The sequence below is a fragment of the Boleophthalmus pectinirostris genome, unplaced genomic scaffold, assembly GCF_026225935.1.
Source record: "Boleophthalmus pectinirostris isolate CB_2022bp ecotype Guang Dong unplaced genomic scaffold, ASM2622593v1 HiC_scaffold_5, whole genome shotgun sequence".
NCBI classification, from domain to species: domain Eukaryota; kingdom Metazoa; phylum Chordata; class Actinopteri; order Gobiiformes; family Gobiidae; genus Boleophthalmus; species Boleophthalmus pectinirostris.
This window is the reverse complement of record NW_026571404.1, coordinates 7273822-7286660: the sequence shown is the minus strand read 5'-3', so window position 1 is coordinate 7286660 and position 12839 is coordinate 7273822. Positions and strand designations below refer to the sequence as shown.

Genomic DNA, 12839 nt, shown 5'->3' with positions numbered 1-12839 from the left:
AGCACAGAGACTATATAAAGCACATGGCATGTTCAGTCTTCCCTATAGCAGAGATGATTAAAGGCACATGTGAATACTGATGTGAATACTGATAAGAACATGACATTTTACAGTGGAGGCTCTTTTCAGCAAAAAGTACCATCAGGATCACTATTTTCATGATACTGATGAATGAAAGTCTGGTTTAAAGTTACAATAAAGTCTCTATTTTTGTGCATTTGTCCATTACAGGAATATTATCTGTCAATGTTTATGTAAAATCCCACAGTCGTCCAGGTAGAATCTTTCAGTTTTTTGGCTGAAGAGGAGCTGCAAAACCAAAAAAAAACAACCAAAAAAAAAAAATCGTCTAGTTGAATCTGTGTATCATTCATTCATTCCTTTTCAATATAAAACCAAAAATAAGAAAATGAAAAAAACAACAGTTTTCTTCATTATTTGTCTCCTAAACCAAAATGAAAAAAATGGATAATGATTTGTTTTTTTTCAGTTTTCGATTTTGTGTTTAAATGAAGAATGGAAAACACAAATAAGGGACGTTTCTCGTTTACGTGACTTACGTGACTGTGATGCTGGTCTTTTGCATTGCATACGGACCGAACCAGGACTGATCCAGGTCCGGGACCAGACTGGAACCAGACGGGCCTGGTCCCGGCCTGTTCTCAGTCTCAGTCCTGGTCTGGTCCCAGTCTGGTCCTGGTCTGGTCTCGGTCTCAGTCCCGGTCTGGTCCCGGTCTGTTCTCAGTCTCAGTCCCGATCAGTCTCAGTCTCCGGTCTCTCTGGTCCCGGTCTGGTCCCGGTCTGGTCTCGGTCTCAGTCTCAGTCCCGGTCTGGTCCCGGTCTGGTCCCGGTCTGGTCTCGGTCTCAGTCTCAGTCTCAGGTCTGGTCCCGGTCCTCTGTCTCTCCCGGTCTGGTCCCAGTCTCAGTCTCAGGTCTCAGTCTCAGTCTCTGGTCTGGTCTCCGGAGTCCTGGTTCAGTCTCGTCTCGTGCAGCGTCAAAAGTCGGCATCACAGTCACGGAAGTCACATAAACGGGAAACGGACGTTATCCATTTTTTCCATTCTTCATTTAAACACAAAATTGAAAACTGAAAAAACAAATCATTATCTGTTTTTTTCATTTTGGTTTTGGAGACAAATAATGAAGAAAACTGTTGTTTTTTCATTTTCTTATTTTTGGTTTTATATTGAAAAACGAATGAACGAATGATACACGGATTTATTTGAACCAACTGAATTTCTCCTTCGCCATCTGTCAGTGTAATTAAGTTTTTTTCCACATGACCCTTTTGGAAAATGAATGGTTAGTGGTCATTCAAGTGTAATGTTGTGGAAATATTTCGATGAGAACAAAATTAGAGGTCTCGAGTCAAACAGTTGTCTTGAAAGTCAAACAGTTGTTAAGTTTTTATTTCGAGTTTGTGCCAAGAGTAAAACAATAATCATATACATATTACATACATCTTAAACAAAAAAAAAGCACATTTCTCAAAAAGGAGAGGGAAGAAGAAAATAAAAAACCTTGTATTAACCCACCCCTGTTCATAGTTCATAGTTTGTGCTGTACATTGATGACAAAACTTTACTTTTGCTTTACCCAGTTTCTTTCTTTTTTTTGTATTGTGCTGTATTATGGTTGTACAAACTAATAATAGTGATAAAGAAGGCCCAGAAGTTTATCGTTTATGATCGTATCAAATTAATAATTGTCGCTGTGTGGTTTATTCTCCTGCAAGAGAAAGAGCAAGTAGAGACGAGACTAGATCAGGTAGAAGAAGGAGAGAAAGAGGGAGTATAAAAAGTCCCACACTTGGTTTTATTCAGGCAGTGCAAAGGTATGTACACAGGTCATCATGACACAAATAATGAGGGGAGGACTGGACAGTGAGGGGATGCACCTGAGAGAGGAATGTCAGTGTTTGGAAAAGTGGAAAAGTACTGAAGACTGAAACTGGGGCCTGATAATTATAGGATATGTTAAAATATATTTTGCTACTACAGTATTGTTTCTAGAAATATATTATAAGTACAGTTTTGTAATATGTTATTTTCTACTATTTGATATCCAAGCTGGTGCAACCTCGTGCCTCCGCTCAATTTAATTTCTCTCCAGCGACCAGGTCAGGAATCAAAATACACTAGACGGTTTGCAAGAATCCCCGGAAGTTGTAGATCACACACCGGCCAATCAGAGAACAGCTGTGAAGCCATGACGTCAAAGTCAAGCGTCTGTCTGGGTCCCTTTTGTCGAACAGCACAACAGGAAACTAGAAAAGCACTCAGAGAGCGCAGACCTCCGCCAAGGACTACCCCCATTTTTTATATAAATTGCGATAAAATCAATCTTCTGGATCAGATCCGGATCAGCCTTTGGAATATGAAAGAGGATCCCATTGTCCATCCCTGAGTCAAATTTCATGGGGTTTGGTCAATAATTAACCGAGATATTGAGAAACAAAATTTTTGGCCCCATTTACCACAATGTTAACTAAAATTTCAAAGTGATCCAGAATCCAGGATTTCTTCCGGATCACCCCCAAAATGAAATCAGTTCTTCCTCTTCACATTTCCAACAAATCCTGAAAATTTCATCAAAATCGGTCCATAACTTTTTGAGTTATGTTGCTAAAGACAAACAAACAAACAAACAGACAAACAAACAAACAAACAGACAAACAGACAAACGCCGGCAAAAACATAACCTCCTTGGCGGAGGTAATTATGTACAAAACTGGTTCAAACTGGTCTTCTCTCACAAGAGTTTGAAGTGGTGAATGGGAGGAGCCACATTAACACTAAAAGAAGTTGAACTAGAAAAGCACTGAGAGAGCGCAGACCTCTGCCAAGGACTACCCCCATTTTTTATATAAATTGCGATAAAATCAGTCTTCTGGATCAGATCCGGATCAGCCTTCGAAATATGAAAGAGGATCCCATTGTCCATCCCTGAGTCAAATTTCATGGGGTTTGGTCAATAATTAACCGAGATATTGAGAAACAAAATTTTTGTTGCTAATTTTTTGTTGACAACAGACAAACAAACAAACAAACAGACAAACGCCGGCAAAAACATAACCTTCTTGGCGGAGGTAGTAAAGCGTCGAGATGGATGTAGACGAAGACAGACATTCTGTTTTGGCAACGATTCCCGAGATCGAAGATTTAAAGCCGAAACAAAGAGAACGTTTGGTGAATTTTATCAAGGGGAAAAGCCGTTCTTGCCCTTCTTACTACGGGATTTGGTGCATTACATACGTCACAAACAAATAGCAACGATTGGTTAAATAAAAAAAGTATCTGCCTACCATCGAGCGAACAAATCCTAATGCTGGTGGGTGGTAATTGTGTTCTGCATGTATATATATATATATATATATATATATATATATGTATATCTATGGCAGAAGTGTCAGCAGCAGTTACCATTGTGACACATTGCCCATTTTAGCAAATACAGCCTGACAAGTTTCAAGAACAAAGTATGAAAACTCAAGAAAAGGCATTTTCACACATTTTCAGGAGCCTGTGATCAATACCAACTTACATCAAAGTGAGAGTGACTGACTGAAAAAACACTGGCTAATACAAGAAAATGTTTTTGTTTACATCCAGCTTTGCCCAGTGGCTGGTAGGCAAAAAGTCAGTGGAGCCACTCGTTTGTGTTGACAGTTGTGCTGCGTATGTCATATCTGTCATGAGATAACTCGTCTTATTTTGAAGTAGGTTTTGTATTTAATAGTTTTGACATGACTTCATCATCTTACTCTAACTCACTGAATGTTGAGGATCAAAAACGTTACTTTGAAAAGTTAAAACTCGCCGATAACTGTTGACGAAGTTGATGCTGACTTGTTGATATGGATGCTTTTTGCGTACCTAAATGGTTGACGTGATGGCATCTTGTTTTCTCGTATGCTTGACGAGAGACTAATATTTTTGAGAGGGACTTGTTTAATATCATAAATCAGCTCACCTAAATCTGTTCTTTATGGTCAGATTGTGTAAAAACAAAGCCCAGATTACAGTTTAACTTGACTAACAGAGCTCCAGACAGAGTAGTCCTTTCAGTTAGCTTCACACCCCCAGGAAATGTTGATGAAATCAGCTGTAAAACATCAATAAGCATTATTCTAAGTCAAAACTAATCAAATGAAGGTATATATATTCTTAGATCAAGTGATAGTAACCTAGATATTACTCTATTTTTTTATTGGCCAAAAAAAAAACAAAGTTTTACTTACACCCAAATAAAAAGTCATTAGTCCATGTTTATTTATTTTACTTTTGGTTTTCTTTGTTCACACACAAACACACATTGACGTCACAAACCAAATCTGACTGACACTTGGACTCTGCTCTAAAGATTTCGGCCCATTCATTTCTGTCCAAGTCTGTGGCAAAATATGCTTTTCTGCACTTTATTTCAATGCTCCAAGTTTGGACAACACCCAAAGCCCACTGTTGTTTTGATATTCGCTCGGTCACACATTTTCACTTACACTCACATACGATGATAAAACAGCAGTTATTCAGACGCCTGTGAGCACAAAGCCACAAACAGAAGCTTCATTGTTCTGCCCCGCTAACATTATTTCCCCGCACCCCGAGCTACTGCCTCGGATATTTCTTCACGTTGGCTCCGCATGTGATCCTCTGACGTCTTCGATTCAAAGCGCGGCGTTTTTATCGTCTGTTTATTTGTCGTTACTCTAGGCTTGAGCACGGACAGTTCAGACACCGTTCTGATGGAGGGCGGGGAGCATTCGGCGGGGGGCAGCGATGAAAGCCCCTCTGAAGCCGAGCTAGCGCTGGGCAGAGACGAGGCATCCATGGACCTGGAGGACAGCGACTCGGGGGCGTCTGACAGGCGGCTCTCCCCCGGGACGGTGAGGGGTTTCGGGGCGGAGGGAGCGGGGCCGTGCCTGAGCTCCGCCTGGGACCTGGCCTTCTACGAGGAGCGGCGTTTCAGTGGAGAGGTGGTGAAATATGCAGTGGACCTGGGGCAGCACACGGGGGGAGCGGCTTGTGTGGACGTGAAAACGCAGGTGAGGAGACGCAAAGGTGACGTCAGATGTGACCTTAAGAGACTAACAATAAAGTCTGGCTGGTTTATTGATGTCCAAAATCAGGCTAAACAGTTTGAAGAATGTAAAAAAAAATACTACAAAGACATTTTCAATTTCACTTTCTTTTAAAATCTGTAACAATTTCAAGTACCTCTGGTTGGGGTAAACACAAATTTGATTGATCAGATTTGAATTTTAATTGCTTGGTTTTCATTTTTAACTCAGAAAAAAAACATGTTTGAATTGTTTTTACTGTTTATTTTAGTTGATAAAAAAAAAAAATTCAGTATACATTTTAAACTTGTTTAGAAATAAAAATAAAAAAATAAAAAACACCTTTTAAAAATTCAGCACAAATATTTTAAAGCCCTCAAATTGAACAGTCAAAATTCAGACTGTAAAATTTGCAGTAAAAAAGCAGAAAAGATTTATTATCCTAAGGCAAAAGCAATCGAGCCTAAGTGAGTCGGCCAAAGTGAATAACAATCATACAGCCCATAGTAACAACGAGAAAATGTTGCAGGGAAATGATCTGATTGGTCAGAATTAGCGTAAATTTTCCAAACAAAACCTCATGTGTCCTGTCTTTACAACTATAAGCCCCGCCCACGGAAGAGAGAGGCCAATAGGAAACGGCTTCTTCTGCCGTCATCAGTGATGCACAATCAATTGCTTATGCCTTTTCACACACACTGCAAAAAATAAAATCTAGCCAAGTTAAGATGACTTGAATTAAGAAATTTTTATCCTGATTTAGGTAAATTTCACTTGACAGGTAAAATTATCTACCAATGGAATAAGACTTTTTGTACTTAAAATATGAAAATACAACTTGCTACACTTAAATAAGAAAAACAACAACTTTTTGCGTGCAATATAAGACACAAGATGTGATATTGCTGTTCCATTGGTAGATAATGTTACTTGTTAAGTTGAATCTACTCAAATAAAGTAAAATGTTCTTCATTTAAGTCATTTTAACTTATGTGTAGAATATGTGTAGAAACCAATCGTCCAGGTAGAATCCTTGGCAAAGAAGAAATTCAATTTGTCACACTGCACAAATATTTATTAAGGTCTAAAAATGTTTTGCAGCTCATCCAAGTTGCTTCTTCAGTTCTGGTCAAAATGCTGATGGGCACTTCCTTATATCTGCCTGAAGGGAGGAGCTAACTATACTCAGTCCAGATGAATAGGCCTAGTTAACAAACAGAAACTGTAAACAAGTAGGTGTGTTAGTTTCAGAGTAATTTCAGTGTAGTTATCTCCTCTCTTCAGGCAGATATAAGGAAATGTCCATCAGTGTTCGAGCCAGAACTGAAGAAGCAGCTTGGATGAGTTGCAAAATGTTCTCAACCTAAATAAATGTTTGTCCAGTTTACAAATTGAATTTCTCCTTTGGCTTTCATGCACAAAATTATGTATTACACGGGTCTCAAAGCTGTAGCTCTCCAACCCAATCCAAGTGGCTCACCGAGGGACTCCTGGATTAATATAATAAATAAAAAAATTGGTTATTTACATCCCTATTACCATCATAAATGTATAATATTGAAACCCAAGTTTGTGCACTAATAAATGGACAATGGTTTACGTTTTATAGGCATTAACTGTACCACAAGGCTCACCCTCTTTCTTTTAATCGTCTCAATTCCTCTCGTCTCTGGCATTTTTGTTTTGTAAAGGAGCTCACTGGAGGAAAAAGGTTGGAGACCCCAAGAGATGTATTGTGTATCAGCTCACCCGTTGTAGTTACAGATAAATCAGTTCTTTCTGGTCAGATTGCGTTAAGACAAAACTCAGATTATAGTCAAACTTGAGTAACAGAGTCTCAGACAGCAGTGCCTCTAGTTAGCTTCACCTCCCAGGGAATATCGATGATCAGCTGCAAAGTACCAATGAGAAAACACAGGTTAAAAGTCGAGAGAATGCAGTCCCACCCCTGGACAGAATGCAGAGTTTTTAGAGAGTCCGATATCGAGACAGAAAGATTTTTTAACTTCTTGAATTGTCAATAATGCACCATAGAAATAGCATTATCTGATATTTTGAATGGTCTTTCTTGTTCCTCATTCTCCACCACAAACTTGAGTGTATCTTTTCTTTTTCTTCTGAAGTGGGGCACATGTGGCTGAGGGGCGACGCGGCACAGAGCCATGTGTGAGCCTGTAAGATAATAGCTGTATATGACTCTCCAAACTGAACGTGAATACTAACAGGGTGAACTCAGCCCCGGGCACACGAGGCTCTTATCATCTACAGACGCATGTTAATGAAGCTCTTTTGTGTTTGTGCACTTTGATGGCTCCTCTGCTCCTTCACAGCTGCTAATAATACTACACCTGAGGAGCTCGGAGCCGGCGCTAAAGAAAATCACTTCAAACGACAGATTTGGTGAAATGGTGGCTACTTTGCATACTGTACGAGCCAAAAGCGGCATGCACTGGGGCCTAGTGTTATTTGAAGATATCACTAGGCCTTTCACAATAAATAACTACTACAGTATATTGACTTATGGTTCAATACTAGATGTGTAACGGTACATGTATCTGGAGACTGTTTCGGTACAGGACGTTTGGTTCGGTGCAGAGCTGTGCATAAGTGATTTTGCACAATTTGTGTGTGTTTACATTCCTCTTCTACATGGGCAGCTACATGGAAGGGTCGGGTCTTTAATATTCAGGAGGGAACTTGTCTGTGATTGGGGTGACAGTGTTTCCTGCAGTGCTTTAGTTAGGGCGGCCACCCTGACAATTGCCCCCAGACTTGACTACATCCCTCTGAACCTCGTGAATCCTCACAAAACTACAGTTGTCTCACCCCGGTTCTTCACTTTCTCCGCCACGGAATCTCACCACAGAGATCCACAAAGAACACCCCCAGCATCAGTGCAAATCCTTCTTTAGAGTTATTGTGTCAGAGGCAAAACATACTTTCATTATCATTGTATATCTGGCTGTATTTTCGTCTGAAATATACAATATATGTGTTTAATTGTGTTTCATTTCCTTTGAACAGGAAGTGCAGCAGCAGTTGATAATTGAGACGAGAAATCTGAAGAAAACAAGAAATTTCTATCACAAGTTACTCCAACAAGAGAGAAAGAACAAAGGTAAGGTCCAGTATAATTGTAATAACAGTAAAACTCTATGATAAATGCAATACTAAGGTACAAAAAATCTTCTTGGTGCTGTATTTGTATTATTTTATTGCAGGTGGAATTGTTGTTAAAGCTGCTTTATGTAACTTTTCTAGTGAGAGCGGTCACCTGCTTGATGTTATTGCTTTGCGTGTAATGTTCCTGTGATTAGGGTGGCCTTTCCACAGATCTGACCTGTAATTTGCCTTGCTGGCACTACCTGCTTGTCTCCATGGAGTTGAGGTGAATTTAATGTCATACTTTGGAACAATCAAGCAAAGCAAAAACATCTCCATGGAGACAAGAAGGTGAAGAACCATCCACCAGAAGAGTGCAGCTTTTAAGACGATTAGATATAATATTTCTGTTCAAGGTTTTGGTTAGATAAACACAGCTGGAGCTAAAACTCTTTTGAGGTCAGAACACCAATAAAACACTTTATTTTATTTTATTTTTTGTCCAAAGGCTCTGACAACAAAGCGATGCTGAGCAAACTGAAGACTCAGCTGGAGGAGCTGCGGTCCAGAGTGATTTTCCTGGAAAGTGTCAAGAAATACCTTGAGGTAAAGAACACTAAGAAAGTTCTATATAAACTAAAAATTACAATCAATACCTCACATTTTCTCTTTCAACAATAAAAACATCTAAACAATCAGGAAATATATATATAGTATTTGAGCAAAAGTTGTTTTACCCCAGCACAGATGTATTGTTTTATAAGCAGCTGTTGAACTCAAATAAGGCAGCTGTGTTCTGTCTGCATCTAATTTAAGCGTTAAGCTTTTGTTGTCCGAGAATCAGGAAGTGTTCAGTTATCATGGTAGTTGTTATTAGCATTATCTTGACGTAAAAATGCAGCTGTGATCTTGGAAATTTGTGAACTGTGCTTATAAGCTTATAAGCTGCACTTAGATTGCATTGGAACACTGCAAACTATTAAAAATGAACTAGTTACTGTTATATCAAAATATAATTGTCTGTACTAGGATGAGACTCTAAAAGGTCTTTAACTATGATTGAGGCTTAGTAATTATTTCATTAATACCCCAACTTCTAACCCTAACCCCTAAGGCTGCCACACATTATAAGATTTTTCAGTCTTAGGCAAGGCAAGTTTATTTGAATAGCACAATTTGTACACAAAGTAATTCAAAGTGCTTTACAGAATAAGAAATACATTAAAATCACAATACAAACAAATCAAAACATAAATAATCATCATAAAACTAAAAAGAGAAAGAGACATTAAATGAGGGAGAAGAGTGCCAAATGAAAAATGAAAACGTTTCAGTCATACGCAGCTGAACAGAACCGTTTTGAGCCTGGATTTAAACAGAGTCAAAGTCGAGTCTGTCTCACATGTTCAGACTGTTCCAGGATTTAGATGCATGAACCTAAAACTCTGACTCCCCGTGTTTAGTCCTGACTCTGGGCACCAGCAGGAGGCCGATCCCTGAGGTTCTTAGAGTGCGAGATGATTCATATGGCATTAACATGTCAGCTTTTTAAACATGTGACAAAACACGCACACCACAGACACGAGGAGATTTTAAATCTCCGATCACAAAGACTGCAGCGGGATATGTCTGTGGGACGCAGGATATAAAGCTGTGAGCGCGATAGCATCAACTGTTTCCTGTCTACTGTAAAACCTCGCTTCTAGTTCAGATACAAGTCAAACCTGTGCTATTATTATTTGTGAAATGTGGTCCAAAACTTCAGATACATGATTTTTAATGCACAGAAGGTTGGTGATAAAGTCCACAGGAAGTAGTCACTGTCACTGATCTGCAGCTTCACCTGGATCCGTGCTCTGTGTGGATGTAAACGAACACACGTGAGGAACTACTCTTGCCTTTTTACTTTTAAAGAACACCTCAAACTGGATTAATAGTGCAGTTTTGTGGACTGAGGGTCAAATTCTATGGATAATGTGGATGCTGCAGGCGAAATTTACAACTACAACTAATTGTTTTTGCTATTTCCTGAGTTTGTATCTTGCTCCTCTTGGTTCTGCCCCTCCCTCTGTTTTATTGGCTGTTACCGTAGTGTTGGTGATGTTTGGGGATTACGATCTGACAGAGCTCCTCGTGTGTGCCGCACATGAGGAGCGCAGCGGCTTCAAAATCGCTCACAAACACACTTAGTCAGGTCACGCCTCCCCGAACTCAGGGAGAAGCAAATTGCAGCCTAAATACAGCAAATTCTCCTGTAGTGTGTGGCAGCCTTTAGTTAAGTAGTTACCTAATAAACTACTATCGTTCACTAATGACATTCTTTTCTGAAATGTATAAACTTTTTCTAAACTCTGAATTTATCTTCTTTAACTTTTTACTTCTTGTCTGTGACTTTGTCCAGGTTCTGAGCATTGACCAGTGGGGGTTGGAGGTGTCACTGCTGCCCTCTCTGGCTGATTGTGGAGCTGACGGTCTGGAGCTGCAGTCTTCAGAGGATTCTTCTGTTTTGTCCTTCAGCTGCAGTAAAGGGATGAGCACTCTGCAGCTCGGCTCGCCTCTCGGACTCATGGCTTACCTCTTCGCCAGGTAAACCACAGCTAATCGGGTTTTCTATGTGCATTTTATGAGGTCTGTGCAAAAATTCACAATCACAATCACAAATTGATTTTAAAGAAATAAATGGCTGTGGAGCGACTCGTTTAAAAACTGCCCCAGAAGTCAGATCTCTTCTATTGAAATTGTATTTATTGTTCCACTCTGATTATACAGAATATAAACTACACTGCATTGTGACCAGAAAGAACTGACTGAGCTGAAACTGACAATTTTTTAGCTTTTTATTGAAACTCAAACACCTAAATCAGGGATGTCCAAACTTTTTTCATTAAGGGCCACATATCTAAACACAGACAAAGCAGAGAGCCGATCGAGGGCCGTAGACTGATGCTCAGTACAGTGAATAATTGAAATATGTGCATGTTTAACATGTTAGAATGAGCCATCAGCATTTATTCATGCTAAGATCCTTAAAACCACACACTAAATATTCAAAATGAGCTTTATCAAGGCAGATTTTCAAAAAACTTGCAGTAAAAAAATATTTTTTAATTGATGCAAGATAATTTGGGCCAATTCACCTGGAAGCCTGAGGGCCAAGAAAAATTTGTCTGAGTTCCGCATTTGGCCCCCGGGCCATAGTTTGGACATGCCTGACCTAAACAGAACCATGAAGGCTTCTATTGATCACAGGCTCCTGAAAGTTTGTTTTTTAAATCAATTTGTGTTTTTTTTTCTTTAGATTTCAGAGGATCTTAAAATATATTTGACAGTGTTTGCCAATGTGTTCATTGTGTCTCCATGGTAACTGTGGAACATTCTGTCAGTGCACATACATGTTGAACACCCCCAGTGTAATGTCACTGCGTATCAATAGTCTTACCATTATAATACAGATGTTCCCAGTTTCAGCTTCTGCACATACTTTATCTCCAGAATACCGCTGGCAATAAAAGTTGTTCTTCAAAATGTGTTCCATGTTTCTTACATGTTTCATTTTTCTCCTGCTTTACAGTCTGCAGTAGAAAATACTTGACCCACTTTCAGTTCCCACCACCTCAGGCCAGATTTTATTTAAAGCTTTGATACTGCGCTAATTGAAGGACTTACAGTTCCCTCTTGTTACTAATTTATTACGATTTAAATTATGCAGTGAATAAAACGCATCGTCTTCATGAACGTAAAGATAATAGGAGACTGGAGGTGTAATCAGAGTTGCTTCTTTTGTCACAGAAATGCAGCTATGGAGGGCTACATCCAGCAGTTCTTGTACACTTTCCGTTACTTCTGCAGCCCAGAGGAGCTACTACAGTTTATAATGGACAAGTTTATGAGCGCTGCAAGGTAAGATTTAACCAATAATGTGTCTCTACTAAACTACATCCAATTTATGGATGTTATATTAACTTTGTGTTCCCATTCCCATCTAGATATAGACTGATATAGCAGGTGGGCAATATGTCGGGCCAATATTTGGACTTTTTACTGCATCGGCTGTCGGCCTTAAATCACCAATGTTTTATTTTAGTCTATCTGCTGTTTAAAAAATACACAAAGCTTTATATTAACACTTACACGAAGAGATAGCTGCACAAAACGTGTCTTCACTGCTCTCTTAAAGGTCTTTGGTTAAAAAGGTCTCTGGTTGAGTTTGTTCTAAATTTAAATGACATAATTTGAGGAAAATAATAAAAATCTGCCCTATCGCCCCAGAAATATTGGCAGAGCTTATCGGCCATGAGTTGCTCTCTATTCTAAACAATCAGTACCAGCATTGGCCATGAAAAACAAAAAACAAAAACATATCAATCGATCTCTACAAAAGATATAATATTTTGTTTTAAATTATTCATGACTATGACAATGGTCTTTTCTATTTCATTTCTTCTGAAGCCCATGGATTCTGGCCCATAGAAATCATTGAGACCAGTTTACTCCTGATGTAGACTTGGTTTGGTCCTGATCTAGTCTTGATTCAGTCTTAGTCCAGAATTAGTTTTGGATTTAGTCCCAGTTTTCAGGTGGTCTATGGTTGTGTTTCTCAAACGGTGTGACGTGTACAACTGGTGATGGACAGCTCTTTAGTTTGTGGGTTTGTGAGTTAATTTTATACACTTTATAT

The 12839-nt window shown here is 39.2% G+C and overlaps 1 protein-coding gene across 1 annotated transcript in view; it reads left to right on the top strand.

Annotated features, from left to right (window-relative positions):
• LOC129411526 (kinase non-catalytic C-lobe domain-containing protein 1) overlaps window positions 1-12839 on the top strand; it is a 173848-nt gene that overhangs the window by 115553 nt on the left and 45456 nt on the right. The window contains exons 18-22 of the mRNA XM_055162597.1: window positions 4713-5044; window positions 8084-8177; window positions 8670-8767; window positions 10563-10747; window positions 11951-12061. Coding sequence (XP_055018572.1) covers window positions 4713-5044; window positions 8084-8177; window positions 8670-8767; window positions 10563-10747; window positions 11951-12061 — 820 coding nt within the window. The remainder of the gene's footprint in view (window positions 1-4712; window positions 5045-8083; window positions 8178-8669; window positions 8768-10562; window positions 10748-11950; window positions 12062-12839) is intronic.